Here is a 23,919-nt window from a genome sequence, read left to right as displayed (position 1 = left end):
CGGATCACTTGAGGTCAGGTAGCTATAGTTCCAGCTACTTGGGAGGCTGAGATGAGAGAATCTCTTCAACCCAGGAGGCAGAAGTTGCAGTGAGCTGAGATCGAACCACTGTATTCCAGCCTGGGCAACAGAGTGAGACCCTGTCTCAAAACAAACAAACAAACAACAAAAATAAATAACCAAATAAATAAATAAATAATGCATGAGTTCAGAAAAGTTGCAGGATACAAGATCGATATACAAAAATCAATTATTTCTATATATTGGCAAACATTTACAATGAAACAAAGAAAGCAATTCTATGTACAATAGCATCAAAAAGAAAAAAATACATAGGAATAAATTTAATAAAGTACAAAATACATACTCTGGAAAACTACAAAACATTGCTGAAAGAAATTAAAGATCTAAATAAATGGAAAGACATCCCATGTTCATGGATTGGAAGACATGTTGTCAAGATGATACTCCCAAATAGTTCTAAAATTCATCACGATCCCTATCAAAGCCCCACACTGGCTTCTTGGCAGAACTTTGACAAGCTGATCCTAAACTTTACATGGAAATCTAAGGGACCAGAATAGTCAACACAGTCTTTAAAAAGTAAAACATAATTTTAAAATTCACATTTTTTATTTCAAATTATCTACAAAGTTACAATAACCAAGAACAGGTGGTCCTAGCATGAGGATAGACAAATGGAATACAACTGAGATTATTCAGTTTACAAAAGTTTAGAAATAAACCTTAGAGACCAGCCTGGCCAACACGGCGAAACCCCATCTCTACTAAAAATACAAAAATTAGCTAGGCATGATGGCGTATGCCTGTAATCCCAGCTACTTGGGAGGCTGAGGCACACGACTCACTGGAACCCAGGAGGCGGAGGTTGCAGTGAGCCAAGACGGCGCTACTGCACTCCAGCCTGGGCGACAGAGGGAGACTCTGTCTCAGAAAAAAGAAAGAAACCTTCACTTTTATGGTCAATTGATTTTTGACAACAGTGCCAAAATAATTCAGTGGGAAAAAGAATAGTCTTCTCAATGAATATTACTGGAACACTGGATATCAACATGCAAGAGAATGAAGTGTATGTGTGAGGGAGGTGGTGCGGGGGGCTATCTATCTCATGCTATATACAAAAATTAACTGAAAATGGATCAAAGATCTAAGTGTAAGAGCTAAACCATAAAATATTGAAAAAAAAGCATATAGGTAAAATCTTCATGACCTTGGATTAGGCAACTATTTCCTGGATATAATACCAAAAGTACACGTGATAAAAGAAAAACACAGATATATTGAATGTCATCAAAATTAAAAACTTTCAGTTGGGCACAGTGGTTAACACCTGTAATCCCAGCACTTTCGGAGGCCAAGGTGAGAGGATCACTTGAGGCCAGGAGTTTGAGACCAGCCTGGGCAACACAGCAAGACCCCATCTCTGCAGAAAATTTTAAAATTAGCCATGAGTGGTGGTGCATGCCTGTAGTCCCAGCTACTTGGGAGGTTGAAGCAAGAGGATGGCCTGAGCCTAGGAGTCTGAGGTTACAGTGAGCTGTGATTGCACAACTGCACCCCAGCCTGGGTGAAACAGTGAAACCCTATCTTAAAAAAGAAGACGGCTGGGCGCGGTGGCTCACGCCTGTAATCCCAGCACTTTGGGAGGCCGAGGTGGGTGGTCACTTGAGGCTGGGAGTTCAAGACCAGCCTGACCAACATGGAGAAACCCCATCTGTACTAAAAATACAAAATTAGCCAGGCATGGTGGCACATGCCTGTAATCCCAGCTACTCGGGAGGCTGAGGCAGGAGAATCACTTGAACCCAGGAGGCGGAGGTTGAGCCGAGATCGTGCCATTGCACTCCAGCCTGTCTCCCACCCACTGCCAGAGTATAAGCCCCTTGAAGGCAGGGATTTCTGTCTTCTCTAGTGAGCCGAGATCGTGCCATTGCACTCCAGCCTGGGCAAAAAGAGCGAAACTCCGTCAAAAAAAAAAAAGAAAAGAAAAGAAAAACCACAAAATAAGAAAAAATACTTGCAAATCAGATATCTGAGGGACTTGTATCCAGAATATATAAAGAGCACCCACAACTCAATAAAAAGACAAATAATCCAATTAAAAATGGGGAAAGGATCCAAGTAGACATTTCTCCAAAGAACATACACAAGTGGTCAACAAGCACACAGGCAGATGCTTAACATCATTAGCTATCAGGGAAATGAAAATCAAAACTAAAATGAGATACTACTTCACACCCACTAGGATGGCTAGAATCAAAGGGGAAGACGTGGAGAAACTGGAACCCTCATACACTGCTGGTAAGAATGTAAAATGGTGCAGCCCGTTTCCAAAGGGTGTTTTCCCTTTGGAAAACAGTATGGCAGTTCCTCCAAAGGTGAACCATAGAGTTATGATACGACCCAGCAATTCCACCCCTAGGTATATATCCCGGAGAAATGAAATGTGTCCACACAAAAACTTGTACACAAATGTACATCACAGAATTATTCATAACCAAAAGGTGAAAGCAACCCAAATGTCCATCAACTGGTAAATGGACAAATAAAATGTGTTCTATGCATACAATGGTGTATCATTCAGCAATAAAGAGAAATGATACACTTATACATGCTAACTGGGATTAACCTTGAAAACATGAAGCTAAATCAAAGCAGCCAGCCAGAAAGAACTATAGAGTTTATGATTTCATTTATATGAAATGTCCAGAATAGGCAAATCCATAGTGACAGGAACTAGATTGGTGGCTGCCAGGGATGGGGGATGACATGGTCTGGCTCTGTGTCCTTACCCAAATCTCATCTCAAATTGTAATCCCCACGTGTCAAGGGAAGGACCTGGTGGGAGGTGATTGGATCATGGGGGTGGTTTCCCCCATGCTGTTATCATGATACTGAGTGAGTTCTCATGAGATCTGATGGTTTTACAAGGGACTCTTTCCCCTTTGCTCCTGCTTCTGTCTCCTGCCGCCATGTGAAGAAAGTCCCTGCTTCCCCTTCACCTTCCACCATGATTGTAAGTTTCGGCACCCATGTGGAACTGTGAGTCAACTAAACTTCTTTCCTTCGTAAATTACCCAGTCTTGGGTATTTCTTTATAGCAGTGTGAGAACAGACTAACACAGGGGACTTGAGGGGAAAAGGAGTAACTGCTAATGGGTATGGGATTTCTTTCTGGGGTGATGAAAATGTTGTAAAATTGGTTGTGATGATGGTTGTGCAACTGTGAATATACTAAAAACCACTGAACCATACACTTTAAATGGGTGTATTGTGTGGTATGTGAATTATATCTCAATAAAGCTGTTAAATACGTGGTAGGTCAGATAAATATAAAAATGGAGAACACCACAGGGAAGGCGAGTGGGGAGTTCAGGTAGAGATGAGGTGTGGCTACTTCAGGTGGCGGGTTAGGGATGGCCCTTAGAGCAGTGACATCTGAGCAAGGCTTGGACTGAAGTGGGGACTGAGCAAAGATGGGGGAAGAGTCCTTCAGGTGAGGCAGCAGCAAGTGCAGAGGCCCTGATGCAGAAACACACTTGGCAGGTGGAAAACGACTGCAGAGGACGCTGGCTGAAGAGGAGCTGGGAGGAGATCAGAGGGGATGAGATGGGTGAAGGAGCAGGGGCAGGTCCTGCCAGACCTCAAGGGTGTGAGAAGACTGCATCTGATTCTGACAGTGGCTCTGTCTTGCCCCCGTGGACTGTGGCTTAGGCAGAGGCTGAGAACAGCCACAGAGGAGGGGAGTGGAAGGGCAAAGAGAGCAGAGACACTTCCCAAGCAGCCAGAGGCGGCCCAAGCTTGAAAGCGGGAAGGCGGGGAGTGGCCATGGGTCCCCGCACTTCACAAGGGGTTGGAAGCAGCTGCTGGAGGCCTGGGGAGGCAGCTCGGTGCTCTGGGCGTGTTGAAACACCCAGTGGAATTGGGATTAGTGTCTGGGAACAAAAGCTCACAGTGAATTGTGGGCTTTCTCCCTTTCCTTTTGAGAGTTTGCTGTGGGAACGCCAGCCAGGAAGCCTAAGGCCCATTTGCAGTTCCAGGGCCAAGCCAGAGAAAGCCACGTGGAGCCCTCCTAGCTCAGGTACCAGGCACATTCCCCACCTCCACAGGAAGAGCTCACAGGATTAGCACTGGGCCTCCCTCCTGTTTCTACAGGGCTCTGAACAATCACCTATTAGAAGTCACCACTCCCACGGGAAGAGGCAAGCAGCCTCACCCTGGCCCACGGCCAGAGGTCACAGCAAGGGTAAAAAAAACACAGCAGCTGCGGCCACCTCCTGAGGGCCTACTGTGTGCCGCCAAGAACTCTTCAACACTGAAAGGTGACTGCTACCACAGCCCACTTTACAGATGAGGACAGTGAGGCTCAGAAATGCTGCGTAACTCACCCGAAGTCACAGCAGAGCTAGTCTTGACCCCAGCCCTATCTGTGTCCAGATCCTGTGTCACAGCCGGGACACAGCTGTGAGCTGACTCAGAGCCCACACTGCCTCCCCCTCAGTCCCGGGGCCCCTCTGGTGGGAAACAGCTGAGCACCCCCAGGCAGGTGGCATGAAGTCCCATGCATGGGGCAGGGATTATGGGGGGAGATGAATGCAGGATCAGGCCAGGGTGGGGTGAAGGATGCTCGTGATGAGAGGCAGAAATGAGGATGCCAGGCAGGCAGCCATGAGCCCCAGGTTGGGAGCTGGCCAGGTCAGGATTGAGGACATCTCAGAGCCTTGATCCATTAAGAAACCTTTTATTAAGTCCCCACCAGGTGCCAGGCACTGCTGAAGGCTCTAGGAACACAAGCAATAAACAGAGAAGACAGAAATCCCTGCCTTCAAGGGGCTTATACTCTGGCAGTGGGTGGGAGACAGACAAAACCAGGCAAATGCGTGCCAGCTAGCCTGTGGTGCAACAGAGAAAAAGGAACCAACCAGGGAGGCATACAGTACCCCTAGCAATGGGGGCACCAGGGAATGAGGGCCAGAGGAGGTCTTCATGGGAAGGTGACATCTAAGCAAAGACTGAAGCGAGTGGCCACAGATACCACAGATACCTGGGGGAAGAGCAATCCGGGCACGAGAAACAGCAAGTGCTAAGACCCTAGGGTAGGAATGTGTCTGTCGCATTTAAGGAGGAGCTGGGGGCCAGTGTGGCTGGGGTGGAGGGTGCTGGGGTGGGTGTGGGCCAGGGAGACTGGAGAGGCAGCCCTGGTCCCAAGCTTACAGAGGGGCTGTATGGAGGGGCAGTCCCCGCGGTGTCCACGTGTATGCAACTGGTCACAGCAGCAGAAGTTGGGAAGTAATGAGGACTGCTTTGATGGTACCCAGCAGACAACGCCAGAAGGGAAGGAGGGGAGGGAGGGTGAGCTGTGCTCCCCGGCAGAGAGGGATGGCCCCATCAGACCTGCAGGAAGGGAACATGCAGAAGGGGATCTACAGGACCCCATTTTTATTTAATTTTTTAAAGTGACATATGTAAATGCCCACAAGCACAGAGAAAACAGGAGGTGCCCACATCAAATTGCAAATAAAGGCCACCTCTGGCCACTGGAGTGTCTGGAGATTCGGGTGAGTAAGGAAGAACAGAAAGGATAAGGATGGGGGGCATGGGTGTCCCTTTTTTCTTCGTTTTGAACAGGAAGTATCCGTTGTGAGCGTTTCTTAAAGCACACCTGACTGAAAGGAGCCCACTCCCTGGCAGTCCCGGGGACTGCACTGTGGCCCGGGGTGGAAATGCCACTCTGCAGAACGACCTCACCCCAGCACTATGAGACCCTTGGGGGAGGGCCCAGGGTCCTGAGAGCTGAGTGCCACCAGAGCTGGCTGTGACCTCCATGGTCTGCAAGTGCTAAGAGGGCAGGCCTGGGCTGCTGGGTGCTATGCACGCCAGTACCCAACACACATCTGCAGTGACTAGATGCACAACAGCTGCCTGTCTCAGAAAGCAGAAAGTGTAAAAAAGCTAAAACGAGCAGCTATAAAGGAAAATTATAAATAAGATGTTTATTAAGAAAACAGGCCAGGCATGGTGACTCACGCCTGTAATCCCAGCACTCTGGGAGGCTAAGACAGGAGACTCACTTGAGGATGGGGGTTGGAGACCAGCCTGGGCAACATAACAAGATCCCACCTCGATTAAAAAAGAAAAACGAAATCATAGGACCACGGACCCTCCTTACTGCCCACCACCACCCACTTACCCTAATGTAGCCCAGATCTGGGCTGGAGAACTGAAGTTTTAAAATGATAGAACCAAGGTCCAGAGAAAGAGATTGTTTTAACCCAGAATCCTGGACTTCAGGCTCCCTGGTCAAGAGGCTTATTCACACTGGTGTGAGGGGATAACGGCCAGAAGGCAGGAGGGGAGCTCAGAGCAGGTCTGACCAAAGGTGCGGTGGAAGGGTTATCAGAGACACTTTCTTCGTTTCTGTCCAAGAGTTGTTTCCATAATTGAAAATGAGAAAAGGGTATGGGTTAGGAAAGCTGCTTAGAAACAAAAGGGATCTGAACATCAGCTACCTGGTTCAAGGCCTGGGTCCTCCCAAGGTACCAAGTGGAGTCACCCCAAGCAGTACATGGGACTTGCTGGCAGGGTTGGCTGCCCGCCTGGGAAGAGACAGAGATGAACGGCCCTCCTGGGCCTGGGGTTGCAGGGCGTGCTTCCCCAGCCACCCGCTGCCAGGAACAGGTAATTACAGAGACTGGGTTTCATTTTTAGCTTTAAGATATACAATTAGACATGTAAATCTCAGCAAGGCGGGACAAGCCCTGCACCCACCACAGCCACTGTGGCCATCCCAGCAGCAGAATTTGGCTATTTCTGGGCTGTCTGGAAACAGTAGAACACCCCACCAGGCTGGTGTCCTTGGCCCGGCAGAACTCTCCAGGAGCTCTCCCGGCCCTGGGAAGGCTGCCCAGTGAGTTGACCATCCTCTGACCCATCCCAGGAAGCATGCTGGGTGGTATGGGGAGACACAGGGACCCATATCCCAAATTGGACTGGGACCTCTACAATGCATCCACGAGGACTGACTATGGTGCTGGCTTAGGGTGCAGGACACAATGCGAGCAACCTCCTGGAGGAGCCCCTGGTTGAGAGGGGGACACAGTCATTACACAGGAATGACTGCAGTCACCGCCAGTCTCCCAGGAAGGAGAAGGAGCTACGAGGGCTGTGAACAGAGCAGGCTGGGGGCAGGAGGCCGAGAAGGCTCCCTGGACAGTGACATCAGAACCGGGACCTCAGGCAGAGGTCAGCTGAGTGAAGACCTGGGGAGAAGGAGGTCCCAGGCAGTGGGAACAGCACAGGGAAGACCCAGAAGGAGGGAGGTGGCTCCCAGGAAGAGCCTCCCTGGAAAGTCAGGGGGTAGATGAGGCTGGTGAGGAGAAGAGGCCACCAAGTGACTTGGGGAGCCCCATCTCAATGAGCCTCAACTTCCTCATCTGTAAAAGGATGACCTGCCCGTCACACGGGGCTGTTGGTGTGACTCTGTAGTCCCACAGCACCTCTCTCCACTGCTCAACAGAGGGAGGATGCACAGAATTCTGCCTCTGTGGTCCCGAGGTCATTTCGCTGCCACATCCCCAGCACCTGGCCCCAGCCTGATCCAGCATTACTGCCCAGTAGGTGCAACAAGATCCCAGAGCCTTGACAACCCCAGGTCTCCATCACCAGGGTGACGCGGGGCCAGGTGCCGTAGGGCTGTGGGAGTCACCTCCTGGCCTCAGGCTGCCAGGCTCACAGGATCCCTACAGACAGGGGTCAAATGGGTCCATCAGGGGCTCTCCTCAGAGTTGGAGCAAAAGTACATGCCTGGCTGGCAACCCTCACAGAAGCAGAAAGTCAGGAAAAGGGAATCCGGGTATCAGTGGGGCAGTCCAGTCTCTGTGACAGGGCTCCAGCCTGACCCCATGCCCACTCTCAACACTTCGTCTTCCCAGTTGCAGTACTCAGAGACCCACATCTCACCTCCACTGCATGCCCAGCACGAAGCCCAGGGTGGGGGCAAACTCACAAGCAAAGAGAGAGGGGTGAGGTCCAGCAGGACAGGGGTTCTCACATAAAAATATCCACTGGCAGCCAGGCGCGGTGGCTCACGCCTGTAATCCCAGCACTTTGGGAGGCTGAAGAGGGTGGATCACCTGAGGTCAGGAGTTCAGGACCAGCCTGGACAACACGATGAAACCCTGCCTCCACTAAAAATGTGAAAATTAGCTGGGCATGGTGGCACGCGCCTGTAATCCCAGCTACTCGTGAGGCTGAGGCAGGAGAATCGCTTGAACCTGGGAGGTGGAGGTTGCAGTGAGCCAAGATCGTGCCATCCCACTCCAGCCTGGGTAACAAAGCAAGACTCCATCTCAAAAAAAAAAAAAAAAAAGAAAAAAACAAAAACCAAAAAACATTCCACCGGCTCATGACAAATGAAGATTCCCAGTGAGCCCTGTCAGAACCATGGACTCTGCAGGACAGGGTTTCTCTTTGTGAGGGGCTGTCCTGTGCACTGTGGGATGTTCAGCAGCACCGGCCAGTAGCACAGCCCCAGGTGTGACAACCAAAAATGTCTCCAGGGATCGCCAAATCAACTCTGGTTGAATGCTACTGCTGCAGGCCTTAAAAGGGCATTTTAAACAAGCTCCCAGGTGATTCTGATGCAGGGAGCTGGGCACCCAGCTAAGAGACAGTAGCGCTGTGACAGCCATGTGGAACTCCAGGTTCCAGCTGTGCTCCTGGGTTCCTGACAGTGCTGGTCCCCCAGAGCAGGGCCCCATCACTTAAGTCCATCGCTTAAGTCCCTCGCCTGCCCCTCCCTCGGCCACGCTCACTCCCACCCTGCCTGCTCTCCCAGGCCTTGGCCTGGTTCCTAGAGGAGTGAGCGGCAAAGTGATGCAATCAGAGTTCCCGGCTGATGAAACCAAGCCCAGGCCAGGGAGAGAGAGAGTCTAATAAGGAAACAATTTAAATCGACAACATCTGCCTTGTGTTTCCCCGAAGAGAATACAGCCGCCTGGGAGGAGCCTGCCCCGGGGACCAGCCAAGGCATCTGTCCAGGGGTTGAAGAGCCAGCGTGGCAGCACAGCAGCGTCTGGCTCCTGCCAGGGGGTCAGGGGGAGCAGCTCACAGTCCTAGCATGGCCAGCACCTCCTCCTGCAAGGAGGCAGCAAGAAGTTTCTGGAAGCCAAGCCACTCTGGCCGACACTGGAGCACTCAGAGCAGCCACTCGGCAGCCCCAAAACACTCTTTGTTCCATTGCCAAAGACACCCCTATTAGTGGTGGCCTGGGATTGGCGGGTGGGCCAGGAGGGAGGCTGGCATCACAAGTGACCCAAAGAAGCACAGAGTGGACAGCCCACTGGGGCTTCAGAAACGCCAAGATGGAAAAGGGGCAGGGCATGGGCGCAGGGTGGAGGGAAGCCAGGTCATTCAGGCTTGCTGGGAAAGCGTCAAGGTTAGGTGAAAGGATTCTAGAGTCAGACACATCTAGGTCTGAATCCTGCTGCTCACCAGTCAAGCAGCAACCTTGAGACTGATCTTCAAAAAACCCCACACAAGTTGGGGCATGGTGGTGTGTACCTGTAAACTCAGCTACTAAAGAGGCTGGGACTGGAGGACTGCTTGAGCCCGGGAGTTCAAGACCAGCCTGGGCAACATAGCAAACCCTATCTCAAAAAAAAAAAAAAAAAAAAAAAAACCCATGCAGGCAGGTGTGGGCGTCCCTATTTTACAAGCACAGGCAAGTGGCAGCCCTACTCTGTCCTCTGTACCCAGAGTCAGGTTGTGCGGATGGCTTGAGCTACTGCCCAGGCAAATGTCCCGCGGATGCCATTCTCCAGTGATACGAATGATCACCCTCTTGCTCTCACAGCCCAAGAGGCGAGCAGGCCACTGAAGGGACCCAAAGTAAACTACTGGCTTTAACCAAGAATCCCACGCAACTGGGCAAAGATGCCCCTGGTACCCAGTATGGCTCATCCTGGCTCCTGTTTCCCAGGCACCCTCCTGCGTGCTGAGTGATTCTCAAGCATCATCTTCCTGCTTCTACTTCACAGATCAGGAAACAGACACTCAGGGAGTCCAGGCACTCGCTGCAGGTCACACGAGAGGTGAGGGGTGGTCTGTACTCCCAGGCCCCCCTTCAGGAACCCACCCCCACTTCCTGATCTTGCAGAATCCCTGGGAAATCTGCCAAGGCAGTGCAGCCATTCTCCGGAGATAGTGGCATGGGCATCTGTCACGCTAGCGACTGTGGACCCTGTGCTGTGTGGGCTGACCCTTCACCTCGAGTCTCAATCCCAGGGAAGAGGCTTTGAGACCAGGTTTATGCCAAGGGAGGGATGGTCACTGGGTCAAAGTGTGGGGCCAGTGGGGTGTGGCTCTGAGCCAAATCCATCAAGACCTGCTGGTGTTGGGGACCAAGTTAGGAGGTCCCAAGTTAGGAGGGAGAAGTGGGAAAACGTCCTGCAGCAGGCAGGCCCTGCAGAAGTTCCAAAGATGAGCCCTCCATCTCCTGAACACTTGCTGCACGTCAGGCACCGAGCCAAGCACTCTCCCTGACCTCAAGAATCCACACCCAGCCCTAGGAGATGGGTGCTGTCAGCCCATTACCCCATCTCAGCCAAGGAAATTGAGGCCCAGAATAGGGAAGTCATCTGCCCAGGGTCTACTGGCTGGGAGAGGGCTGTGACCTAAAGCCACGGCTGTCTGACCCCAGAGCTGCAAGCTGGGCTCCCATGTCAGGGTTGGGCCCAAGACTCCAGCAGTTCAAAGCAAGAAGACACAGCGGGTGTCAGGCTGGGCTGTGGTAGCAGCTTCCCCCAGGATCCATGCCCACAGCAAACACAGAGCTTCGGGGCTGGCTCTGCTCAGGGGGCTTCCCTTCCTGCACCCACCAGTCTCCCAGCAGGCTTGCCCACAAGGCATCGGGAAGCAGAGACTGGGGCTCAAGGCCAGGCTCTGGCACCTACTGGACACTTGACCCTTCTAGGCCTTAGTCACGGTTCTGTCCCTGTCTCATGGAGTTGCTATAGGACCTGGCACAGTGGACACCCATGCTGAATGGGGGCAGGGACTAGACCCCCAGAAGTAACTACTGAGAGGCACCTTGAGATTCCCTCTGAGGCAGACGGTCCAGCAGGAAGATGGGCATGCAAAAGCCCTGACCCAGTCCCCCACCCTATTCTCCACCCCAGGACCATGGATCAGGATATTTCCCCAGGTCTTTTTTTTTTTTTTTTTTTTTTTTGAGGTAAGGGGTCTCACTATGTTTCCTGGGCTCAAATGATCCTCCCGCCTCAGCCTCCTGAGTACCTGGGATTACAGGCGTGAGCCACCAAGCCTGGCTTCCTTAGATCTTAAACCTGGCTGGGACACCCTGGTTGGGACATCCAGGGAGGGGGACCAGCAGGTGGCCTAGGCATGCCTGAGCCACTCCTGGCTGACTCATGCCTGGGTGGTGGTTGATTCACCCGAGGAGGAAGGGGAGAGAGAGGAGGAACAGATTCCCATCCCCAGGGCCTGGCTCCTCGAATGACTAGACTCAAGTCATGGGGCTGCCTCTGTCCTCTCTACCCTTACCCTCCATCCCAGCCCATCCCAAGGGCACCCCCTACATATTGCAGGTTTCCTCTTCTAGGCTTGGGTCTTAGGTTCCTGTCTCCCAGAGTGTGGAGGTCCTGGAGGAAGGGCCTCTGTTTTGCTCACTGCTGCTTCCCCTGTCCCAAGGATGGCACCGGGCACATGGTAGGTCAGTAAGTAATGACTAAATGAGCGCCCTTCACACTCCTGTTCCCGTAAGGGCTCCTCTAAGCCTTCTCGTGCCATCTTCATGGAAGGGTAGGACCGTATTCTCTGCAGAGTGCAAGGGGCCGGGGGTCACTGCCATTGCTGGCTCTGCCACCCAGCTAGTGATCCATACAATATGCCCTAAGGCTCCCTGGACTTCTGGGGTGACCAGGAAATAATCATGAACCACTCCACCAAAGTCACTTTTCCTCCCAGCCCTGCACAGAATCAGACCTGTGTCCCTAGCTGTCTTCATCAGTTCTCTAAGATTCTAACCACCATGGGCTAAGTATCAGGCAGGAGCGTGAGGCCCTGATTCACTGGTCTCCACCTCCTCCTCAGACATCTGATTCCCTGAAGACTCAGAGCAATCCTGGACCGATCTTTGCCTGCCATTCACGGACTCCACATGCATGTACTGAGCACTTACTACCCGTCAGGCCTGTGCTAGAGGGGACACATCCTAAGAGCCTGGCCTTGGTGTTGCCTGTATCCAAGATGGGTGTGGCCAACGTAAAAAACCCTTAGGGGCTGCTACACCCCAAGGTCAGGCCTTCTTCTGGGATTTGGGGAGAGCACAGTCAAACGCCCCTTCGCAAAGACAGGGTTCAGGGCAGAGCAGGCGGAGTGGCAATTTTCCCTCACCCCACTGTGCTCAGCACTCCTCTGAGATGAATGTGCCTAACAGTCTCCCCTGCCTCTGGCCCAGGCAGGGACGGTTGTCTTGGCCAAGGCAATGGCCTGGTTCTAATCACAAATGTTTGCTGGATAGGTGAACCACAGGAAGAGAGAAGAGAAACAATTACAGGGACAGAGGGGGGAATATGGACCTTTTGTTTCTGCTCTCACCCCTAGGGTCCTTACAATAACTGCCCTGGATGAATACCAATGCTGCCAGCCTTTACTGAGCCTGTACTCCATGCCAGGGGCTATGATGGGCACATAACAGGCATTAACCCATTTTACCCAAGCATCAAGGAGGACCTTATTAACCCATTTCACAGACGAGGAAAGCAAAGCTCAGAGAGATCTAGTTCTCTGGCAGCCTCAGGAGCCCATCCTCCCCATGAACAGCCAAGCCCCACAGCCCAGCAGGCCCTGCTGGAGTTTGCAAGAGGCAGAAGGAAAATCTCCAGCCAGAGAAGACTGTTTGCAGTTGCCAGGATGAGTTACTGCCTCATAAACAAGAATGATGCTTATCAGGTCAGAACGGTTCAGGCTGCCTCACCAGAAAGACCAAGAAAAACACCCGAGGATCTCCTCCAGGCTTCTGGGCACCCAAAAAGATGTCTCGTTTTTGTCTAGAGGACTCAGGCATCCACCCAGCACCACCCAAAAGTGTGGGGCATCTCGAGGCTTGTTTCTGGCACAGAGACATGCAGAACTCACAGATTCTCAGAGAGAACATACCCATGAAACCAACCCCCAAACAGCAGAATATTACAGGCCCCAGAAGGTCCTTCCAGACATGACTCCCCTCAGCAAAGACAGCACTGCCCTGACTTGCATCAGAAAGGTTTTTGAACTCTATATAAATGGTATCATACTTTTTTTTTTTTTTTTTGAGACAGAGTCTTGCTCTGTCACCTAGGCTGGAGTGCAGTGGCACGATCTCTGCACACTGCAGCCTTTGCCTCCCGAGTTCAAGTGATTCTCCAGCCTCCTCAGCCTCCTAAGTAGCTGGGATTACAGGCATGTGCCACCATCCCCGGCTAATTTTTTTGTATTTTTAGTAGAGACGGGGTTTCACCATGTTGGTCAGGCTGGTTTTGAACTCCTGACCTCAAACGATCCTCCCACTTCGGCCTTCCAAAGTACTGGGATTACAGGAGGGAGCCACCGCGCCCGGCCACATCATACACTATTTTGTCCCCGGCTTTCTTTGCTCAACGTTGTTTGTCAGACTGGTTCCTGCTGTGAGTGGTGGCAGCTTGTTCATCCTCAGCACTGCACAGTATGCCTCAGGTTTTGTTTTGAGTAATTCCATGATGACAGAGGGGAAGCCTGCCCTTTTCAGCTGACAGTCACCTGCCCTTCTGCAACCTGCAGCCCCAAGCAATCAACCCCATGGCTGCCCTTGGTGGTTCTAAACTACAAATGTGACTCAAATTCATACCCTTCTGTGGCTCCCACCCCTCCACGTACAGTCCAAACCCCTCCCCTTGACTCCTCCTGACTTCAAGCTCCCTCCCAGGCCCGCTGACCCCTCTTTCCCGCTCAGCATGCTAGCCCTTGCCATGCCTCTGTCACAGGCTGCTCTTTTACCCGCCACCTGCTAATCCTACTTATGCCCAGAACTGAGCCCAGCATCACCTCCTCAGGGCCCGTAGCCATACCACTGATTGGATTTGTGTACCTCCCCCCACTGAAGGGCCCTGCAGGGGTGGGGGCCACATCTCCAGGGCCCAGCCTAAGCCCCGCACCCAGAAGGTGCCCAAAAAATTGTCTGGGGGGAGCCTAGGGACCAGGGAGCCACAGGTATGCTGCCCCACACCTGCAGAGTCTGCTCAGAGAGGAAGTGGTAAGAGGTAAGAGTGTTTAACACCCAGACTTCTGCCCTTCCTGAGCACCAGGCGGCCACCCCCTCTCTCGGCAGGGTTAGTCTGTTTTTAGCTGCCAGGTGCCTGGCCCTGTGCTGAGTAGGGAGCCCTCCTGACCAGCCCTGTTTGATGGAGGAGGAAGCTGAGGCTGAGAGGACAAGGCCTTTAGTCACAGTCACAGAGAAATCAAGCAACTGCCAAGGTCCAATTGCCATGCTTGGAGTCAGGCCCCAGCCCCCTCCTCCTTTCCATTCTGCTTGCTATGAGCATCCCTACCCCATGCAGAGGAGCCCACCCCACCCAAACCACTGATGTCCCCAGTTGCCTCTCAATTGCAGCCTCTGAGCCCATGGAGGCACCCAGCTGTCCGGTATGCAAGTGAGGGCTGTTCCTGACACAGACTGACACCTCGGGCCTGAAGAGGGAATGGGGGGTGGGGGGGTGGGTCCAGCAGCTGGCAGCAGCCACAGTGAGGTCCCGCACCAGCACTCACACTGGTTCAGAGCCAGGGGAGAAAAGCCCTGGCACCAGAACAGTGCCAACCCACAGCAGGAAGCCCCAAGACCAAGAAGCATGATGCAAGGACTACTCCTGCCCATGAAGGGCCCACAGTCTGGGGAATGAGCTAGAGATGTGGACAGAGACTGCAGTGCCCTGAGATGAGGGCCCACAGAGAGTGTACAAAGCCAAAAGTGGCCAGGGAAGGCTTCCTGGAGGAGGTGACTCTTCAGCTGAGAAGAAATTCAGCGAGCAGAGAAGTGGGGGAAGAGAACCTGAGGAAGAAGTAACTGCAGGAACAAAGGCACAGAAACCAGAAGGGTGAGGAGTAGTGGAAGCCAACAAGGCCAGCCTGAGGCTCGGAGTGGCGGGGCCTCCCATGTGCCGAGGGGCCGCTGTCTCTCTCACCCACACACCTGCCCACCAGCAGCCTGACAGCCAGTGCCCTCTGCCTCCGTGGAAGCTGTCTTCTGCCTGCCAGAGTGGGTCCCAGAGCCGGCTGTGCAGATGGCCTCTTCCCTCACCTAAAGCCCCTCAGCCCAGCCTGGGCCTGCCCAGCAGGAACGCTCCAACTCGCACTGGCTCACAGCAAAGCATCCCCCCATGGGGCAAGTTCAAGCCAAAAAAGGGACAAGAAAACACGCAGACCCCACTGGGGTCCCTGAGCTCAGACACCCAGTGTAGTCCTCGCCCACCCCCACCCCTGCCCCGAGTGAAAAATGCCCTCTCCCAGCAGCACCTCATCAGTCCTGGCCCACGCAGGAGTGCCAGCGGCCATGCAGGGGCACTGACCCTGCCATAACTCTGCCTGGGCACAGGAGGACAGACTGTAGCACATGCAGCATGTGCACCGTATGCCAGGAGCCGCGCTGGGCGTCTGACAGACATTATCTCACCGCGTCCTCCAAGAGCACCAGGAGGCAGGCACTGGCAGCCCTGCTTCACAAGGGCAGTCACCGAGGCTTGGAGGCCAAGTCCCTTGCCCAAGGTCACACAGGCAGCAAGTGGCAGAAGCAGGATGGGAACATCTCCCGCAGGCCCGGAGGCAGGGAGGCAGCAAGGCAGAACAAGCAGGCAGAAGGGCCTCTGTCAGAGCTCTTCCTCCCAGCCACCGAAACCAGCTGGCTGGCGGGACAGAGGACCGGGCAGGGTTGGGGTGCGGGCAGCTTCAGGCCTGCATGTGAGAGCTCTTCTAAGCCCTGGGTGCCAAAAGAGGCTCAGGGCAGAGACCCAGGGTTTGCCACCACAGCCCTATGCAGACACAGAAGCCAGCCATAGGTTGGGCAGCTTTGGGCCTTACTGAGCCACGGACAGCAGTCTGACCTCATAGTGGGTGGCTGACTGGTCCCAGGGCATATCTGGAGTCCCCATAATCCAAAGCACTTGCCAGGGAGGTGGATAATACAGAGCAACAACCCTCCCCACCTTACATTAATTCTGGGTCTCTTTTTTTTTTTTGAGACGGAGTCTCGCTCTGTCACCCAGGCTGGAGTGCAGTGGCCGGATCTCAGCTCACTGCAAGCTCCGCCTCCCAGATTTACGCCATTCTCCTGCCTCAGCCTCCCGAGTAGCTGGGACTACAGGCGCCCACCACCTCACCCAGCTAGTTTTTTGTATTTTTTTTTTAGTAGAGACGGGGTTTCACCGTATTAGCCAGGATGGTCTCGATCTCCTGACCTCGTGATCCGCCCATCTTGGCCTCCCAAAGTGCTGGGATTACAGGCGTGAGCCACCGCGCCCGGCCTGGGTCTCTTTCTAAGCAAATCTGGTGTCTCTCCCCTGCTTAAACCTTCCTGGCTCCCTGGTAAGATGAGGATACATCTAAACTGGTTGTGCTGAAGATATTACTGCCTGTCCCCAGCAGCAAGCGACTGAAGGGTCATCGCACAGCAGTCACCAGACACCACACACAGAGTCCGTTGGCTCCTGACCCCTTAGCAGACATGCCAGCAGCCATCCCAAGGTGCAAGTAGGGCCTCCCAAATCCAAGTCAGGACTCCCAGGTACTGAACAAGCAGGGTTCAAAGGGACTCAGGGCCCCCTGACACCCCTGGACATGCAGGGCCCTCAAGCACATGATGTGGTTGCTGCTAAGAGCCTCTAGCCAGAGCAGCTCCCAAGATGGAGCTTGAAGCGAGGAACAGGCCTCAGGAAACAGCCTGGCTCCATGAAGCCAGATCATCTCGGGTCAGGGCTGCTGCCAGGCTGGCAGGTAGGCAACAGGGGCTGCCAGGGTGGCACCTGCCAACAGTGTAGCCAGCTGGCAGCAAAGGCTAGGTCCAAGAAGCAGCCACCAAGGCCAGGCACAGTCAGGGCAGCTTCAGGCTTCCCCACAGCCACCGGCAGTATAGTCTGACCTCGCGGGAACCAGCAGATGGCCTGGTGCCACAGCTTTGCTGCCCAGGCTGGCCTCTGAGGCCACCCAGCCCTGCCCACTTCTGCCAGCAGGGCTTCTCTCCACAGGCCATTCTGCCTCCTTGTGCCCCCAGCCTGCACCTGGAAGGCCTTCTACAGCACCCAGGGGACCAGGCTGGCCTAAGGCAGCACACATCAGGGATCCAAGGCATGCTGCGGGGTCAGGGGAACTCGAGCGGGCAGCCCACGTCAAGAGGCACCTAGAAAGCCCCTTGAGCCAAACGCCGCCACAGAGCACTGTTGCCAGATCTTCCAACTTAAAACAAATGGGAAGTCTAGATTTTCATGCAATCACAAACGACTGGCGCACTGCAGGGGTCGCAAACCCTGGCTACGTTTGGCCACTGTGCCCCTATCCATCTCCCGGCACTTACTAAGTACTAGGCATGATGCCAGCCCTGCGGTTGAGAAAGCCCACTTGCCCACTCTGCCTGCCAGGCCTCTTTCCAATCTGCCTACTCCTCTGCCTGCTACCGCCATGCTAGCAGTACCTGCCAGCCAATTCCCATTGCCCCTCTCTGGGTGCAGGTCAGGCCCCTGCACCTTCTCCACCTGGCAACCAGGCCACGTGGCTCCAGTGCCCCTGGGTAGGTACTCCTGAGGCCAGGAACACACCAGCTTGGCCACCCGTTACCCTAACGTACTCCATGCCCTCCTCCACCCTCCCCGTACCCCAACTCCTCGCCTGACCCTGGGAACAAGTGCCTGTTGGCCAGGGGCCTCTATGCCAAAGGCTTATCCTGATCTCTTTCCTGTCCAATTCCCCTCTGCCTTCAAGGCTCCCAGGAAGGATCACTTCTTCCAGGAAGCTCTCCCTATCTCAGTGATGTGCCACATGAGGACAAGGACCATGCCCAGCCTGAGCTAAGTGCTCGATCCACATCTGTCAAATAAACAGACAGACACCTGGACAGAAATGCCCCCCCAGCTGGCCTGCCGGGGTCCAGTGGGATGCAGAAGGACATGTCCTAGATCTGCCTGGCTCTGAAGCTTTCACGATGGCCACCAAGCTCACTGCCCCCACCTAGCTGGGAGCTCCATGGAAACAGGGCTGTCTAATCATGATCACCTCCAAAAGCCCAAGACAAAGCGTGTGTTCAGGGAAAGTGGAACAGGCACACGTGCCCACCAGCCTCCTTTCCCTCCCCAGTGTGCTCAGCCTCCAGAGTTCCTGCTCTGTGAAGGAAAGTGGGTGCCCTGCCAATCTAAGAATCCCATCGAACCTCCACGGCCCCTGCTCCACTCAGCCCCTAGGGACGGAATTCTGTGTCCACCTCCATCCTGCCCTCCTGGAGCTCTGCACTGTGCCTACGAGCAGGCCTTCCCCGGCGGTGGATTCAAGCAGCATTCCACAGCCTTTTCCCAGAAGGGCGGGCGAGGGACCAGGGGGGTGGAGGCTCCGGCCACACGTGTGTGGAGTGTGAGGAAAGACCCGGCCAGGCTGGCCTCTCCAGGGACCAGGCCTGGCGTGGGGCCCCCAGCTGCAGCACCGACCTGGCCAAGGCCTTCTTCACACTCAAAGAACCCCACCCGTGCCTCTGGGGCCACCATCTCAGCCGTGCCATGGAAGGCAGGCAGCATCTTTGTGGTGGGCAGCCACGTGTCCACCAAAGACTGCCCAAATCAAAAGCCCACTGAGGATTCAAGCCTACCAAAGAAGAAAGGCCAGAGGAGGGGCCTCCAAGTCATAGGCTGTCTGCTTCTTGGACAGTCTGGCACCCAAGTACAAAGCACAAGGGGACCCCAGAAGGACTCCCTCCCTGTTCTGGCCCAGCCTGCCTCCTTCATACAGAGAGTTACTAAGACACAGGGGACAGAGGTCAGAACCAGGCCCAAGTCAGCTACGCCATCAGCTCCTCCTGTAAGTGGCCCTAGCAAGTCACTTCTCTGCCGCAGGCCTCAGTTTCCCCATCTGTTGGCTGAGAAAACGCTCTCTGCCCATCTCCTCAAGACTTGCTATGAGGTAAATCAGTGCCTCCCTTGTACTCCTCTTCCCTGGCACCACCAGCCACATGCATGGGGCAGGCTACAGGACTGGTGCCAGCTGCGAGCAGAGATCTCTTGGGTGTTTGGGATTCTTCCTGCCCAAGGGCTGCCTTGGACAGGCTGGCAGCTCCCCGACTCACCAGACTTGGCTAGGACCTCTGCCTCTGTCCCGGGACCCCTGGGAAAGCCTTCCAGATGCCATGTGGATACATATGCCTGGGAGGCCTCCAGGCAGGGACCTTGGCAAAGACTCACCATGCCCCAGTGCCAGCCTAGGCCCGGCCCCAAATCCACAGCAGTGACTTTAGCCCCACCCCTTGAAAGGTCCTGGGGACCCTTTTCCTTGGACCTCACCAAACCTACCATGGTGCCTCCTAATTACACAGCTCTAGACCTTCCTGAACTACCCAATCCATGGAATGGAGCCTTTCTCAAAGGTCTGGGACTGTCACATGGGTCTGCAGCTGCTTCCAGCCCACTGCCATCAAGGCAAGACAGGGCCTTAGAGCTGGACCTGCCCAAATTCAAATCCCATCTCTGCAATTTCAAGCTGAGTAGCACAGACCCAGTCATTTCAGTTTTCCTGACCCCAGCTTCCTCACCTATAAGTGGGATAATGCCATCAGTCCATGGGGTAGGTGACTGCAGGGCCTCAAATAATCATCTGTCTGAGGGGCTCAGCAAGCCCCTAGCATACAGAATGCGTACAATCAAGGGCAGTTTACAGAACGATAAAAGTGTTAATTTCTGAATTGCCATTTACCACCTGGGTGACCTCTGGCATGTGGCTTCATCTCTCTGGCTTTGGTGCCTCTCCGGATGGCTGAGAGGATTCATGGAAATACCATCTGCAAAACACTCAGCACCCTGCCTGGCACAGAGTGCAGGAGCTCAGAGCACAGCAGCATGAGGATTGCTGCTCCCAGGGAGGCCTTGGGAAGATGAGGCTGAGCAACAGCCTGCTCAAATTGGGTCAGGCGAGCGGTGTACCCAGCTGTTGCCAAGGCACCCAGCACACAGGGAAACACTTCAGCCAGGAGGGCGGGTGCAGCAGGAGTGGGGCCTTGGGCCTGCTTCACTGACACTACTCCTGCTGCCACCACCAGGTCTCTGGGCCATCTCAGGGGTTCCTGGGGGTGCGGGAAATATGCTATTGATCTGGGCCCAGGATCTAACCAGGTCCAGTTCCCCTAGACCCTACCCCAACCTGGAAACAATGGGGCCTTCACTGTCTAGAGGGGCAGACTGTGAAGCGGGGTTCCCAGGCTGCAGACCAGGGTGGGTGGGGCAGGAACCCAGGAACCCCCCCTTACTGGGCAAAAACACAGCAAAAGCCAAAGCAGCTCTAAACTGGCCTCAGGTTCCAATGTCACTGCCTGCTGCCTCCAGTCACACCTGCCCAGCAGCAAACAGGTGCCTGGTGGCCACTAACTGCCCAGCTTTGCAGGAGCTCAGTGTCAGTTCCTCCCTCCTCAGCCCCATTCAGGTTGCATGCAGGACAGGGCTGGTAAATGCTTTGGGTTCAGCTGGATTCAGGGAATTCGAGGCCCCTTGCCAGGAGGGAAGAAGGGAAAATAGAGGTGAAATCCAGACCCTATGGACTAAGACCTGGAACTTCCCACACTTTCCCTAATGGGGAAGCAGGTTTAGGGCAATGGAAAGGCCAACAGGTAGGGGGACAGTGGCTCCAGGGCCTGGAGGTTAGGCAAGGCCTCAGCCTGGGGCTCAAAATTTATATTCCTCAATGGGATCCAAGACCGTTCCCCCCCCCGGCCAAAGACCCGGAAAGCTCTGGGCCCAGGCCTGCGCGCCCCTCTATCCACAGAAGTCATAACTGCTGCAGCAGTGTGCCTGGGCCAGACATAACACACAGATTAACTATACCCTAGAGGTGGGTATGACATCCCCATTTTACAGAAGAGGAAACTGAAGTTCAGAGGCACAAAGGGGTTGAATGCAGGCTTCACTCAATCAACTCAGGCAAATCATTTCCTCTCAGAGCCTGTTTCCACCTCTCTAAAACGGCGATAATAATCCTATGCAGCCCCCACCTCCACTCCTGTTCCATGACACAGTCCAGGGCTTAAGTGAGGGGTGCTAGTAAAACAAGGAGCCCAGCACCAATGGTTGCTGCTTCTTGCAATCAGAGAGATTAGGTAACTTGCCCAATGTCACTCAGCCAGTGAGTAGTCAACTCCAGGCCCTAGCTGTGAGCACAGCCTTCTCTCTGAAACCTCAGACTGCTGTGTGGGTGGCCTCAGGATCACAGGCTTCCCAGGCAACCAAGGAGGCCAGCCACCCCCACCACAAAGGGCAGCCCTTGTCCAAATTCCTCAGATAAGCAGCTCCCAACAGAACAGGGAGCCAATGCTCAGAAAAGGCACCCCACCCTGTCCACACCGGAGATTCCTAAATCTGAGCTAGGCTGTGCAGTTTCCCTCCCTTCCCCTCCTCCCAGCAGAGTGTTTGACCTCTGGATTCATCCAACAGGTCCCCAGACCAGCGAAGTTCAGTTAACAACAGACTCCTTCGAGGTCCCTGGCAAGACACTGACTTCCTCTTTCTGGGCCTCAGTTTCTCCGCCTACAACACGCACACATGCGCTCTCAGAACAGGGAGGCAACTCTGCCTAACAGGGCCCACAAGGAGGCCCGGGGAGCAAAGGGCAGACCAGGTAGGGAAGCAGCGTGTCCCAGGCACTCAGCCAGGCCCTGCCTCCATTCTATTTTATTTTTTAAAAAGAGAGACAGAGGCTGGGTGCAGTAGCTCACACTTGTAATTCCAGCACTCTGGAAGGCCGAGGGGGGTGGATCATTTGAGGTCAGAGTTCAAGACCAGCCTGGCCAACATGGTGAAACCCCATTTCTACCAAAAATACAAAAAAATTATCGTGGTGGCGTGCGCCTGTAATCTCAGCTACTGAGGAGGCTAAGGCAGGAGGATCGCTTGAACCCAGGAAGTGGAGGTTGCAGTGAGCCAAGATCGCGCCACTGCATTCCAACCTGGGCAACAGAGTGAGACTCCATCTGAAAAATAAATTAAATTTAAAAAAAATTAGCTGGGCGTGGTGGTAGGCACCTGTAATCCCAACTACTCAGGAGGCTGAGATATGAGAATTGCTTGAACCCGGGAGGTGGAGGTTGCAGTGAGCCACGATTGTGCCACTGCACTCCAGCCTGGGCAACAGTGTTCAATTGTGTACCCCCAAAAAAGAAAAAAAAATAGAGATGGGAATCTCTCTATGTTGTCCAGGCTGGTCTTGAACTCCTGGCCTCAAGCAAGTCTTCCACGTCGGCCTCCCAAAGTGCTGGGATTACAGGAGTAAGCCACAGCGTCCCACCTGCCCCAAGTTCTAGCTGCTGCAGCTTCTCCACCTGTATTAGGACCACTTTCCAGAAGAGGAGGCCCAGAAAGTAACAGAGTCAAGAGTCACACTCCCATCGGTAGGACTCCAAGGCTCTTCTGAGACAGGCCAGGACGATGTGACCCCAGGTGGGCCCAATCGGCAAGGGACAGCCTGGGAACTCAGTTGCATTCAGCAACAAGCTGGGCAGCTGGACCTGCCAGGATGGGGGCGAACAACACAAAACCAAACTCAACGGAGCCTCTTTCAGAGAGGGCAGCAGCCTCCTCGATAAGGGCATTTGCAATGCAAAGCAGCCCAGCTCCAGCCAGAGGAGGGCAGTCACTATGAGGGGGGCTGGGTAGGCCAAAACCCAGCCATCTCCCTCCAGCCAGACTAGGGAGTGCCTGCGATCCGGCCTTCCCAGGCGCCTGGGGGTGCCGGGGAACCCGTGGCTGGCCTGGACTCTGAACCATATGGCAGCCCCAGTGGCCAGTTCGGGTGCAAGGTGGTCTGGAACACCCCTTCCCTGCACACTCGCTCAGGGTACAAATCCCTGATAGGCTCTACATGCAAGTCTGCAGAATGGGCCTACTGCAGGCGGCACGCAGGGCCCCAGGAAAAGGCTGAAAGACTAGACCTCCAGGTATTCCGCTGGCGGCGGCTGCCTGGCACCCTGCCAACTGCCTCAGGCCCAGTCCTGCCTTGTGCAACCTGCCCCAGGCACATAGAATCCCCCGGATCCTCCCCACCCCGGCCCCAAGGGGCCCTTCCACACTTGCCAAGTGTCTAGATTTCGCTCATCACCCCTCCTGCTGCAGGCGCGACCGCCCCAGCTCCTACCTCGACGACAAGCTGACAAAATCCCCTCCATCCAGGAGCCGGACCTTGCAGAAGAGGACCCCGTTCACGAAGGGAACCGCAGTCAGCTCCTCCAGGGTGAAAGTGGTTTGGAATTTGAATTTCTTCTTCTTCATCAAGAAAGCCATCAGCGAGTTCCCTGAGTCTGAAGCCGCGAAGGCGAAAAAAGGTGGGGAGGGACGGGATTTCTTTCCCTACACCACACCCCCTCCTCAAAACACCAGAGCCAGATCCCGCCCTGATGGTGGCTGAGACGGCGGAGATCGGAGTCCGGGGCCCCAGGTCTGAGCGACCGACCAGTCCAGTTCGCGCGCCGGCGGGCTTCACCCTCGGGGAGCCGGGGCTCGGAGGGGTTCGGAGCGGCCGGGGACCTCACCGGCATGTAAACAGCGGTGCATGGCCCAGGAGGCAGAAGCAGGGGCGGGGGTGCGGGTCTGCGTGCGAGCGGCCGCGCTGGCTGGCAGCATCCCGAGCCGCGATCTCCGG

General features: G+C 54.4%; 1 protein-coding gene and 1 pseudogene across 1 annotated transcript in view; one reads left to right on the top strand and one right to left on the bottom strand.

The window, feature by feature from the left end:
• The window catches only part of FAM102A (family with sequence similarity 102, member A), a 37,983-nt gene extending 14,064 nt beyond the window's left edge, over positions 1-23,919 (bottom strand). Inside the window, exon 1 of the mRNA XM_011931308.1 lies at positions 23,416-23,919. Coding sequence (XP_011786698.1) covers positions 23,416-23,561 — 146 coding nt within the window. The 5' untranslated portion in view covers positions 23,562-23,919. The remainder of the gene's footprint in view (positions 1-23,415) is intronic.
• LOC105504167 overlaps positions 23,675-23,919 on the top strand; it is a 71,020-nt pseudogene continuing 70,775 nt past the window's right edge.

This window comes from Colobus angolensis, unplaced genomic scaffold (genome assembly GCF_000951035.1).
Source record: "Colobus angolensis palliatus isolate OR3802 unplaced genomic scaffold, Cang.pa_1.0 Scaffold9, whole genome shotgun sequence".
NCBI lineage: Eukaryota > Metazoa > Chordata > Mammalia > Primates > Cercopithecidae > Colobus > Colobus angolensis.
This window is presented reverse-complemented; position numbering and strand designations above follow the sequence as displayed.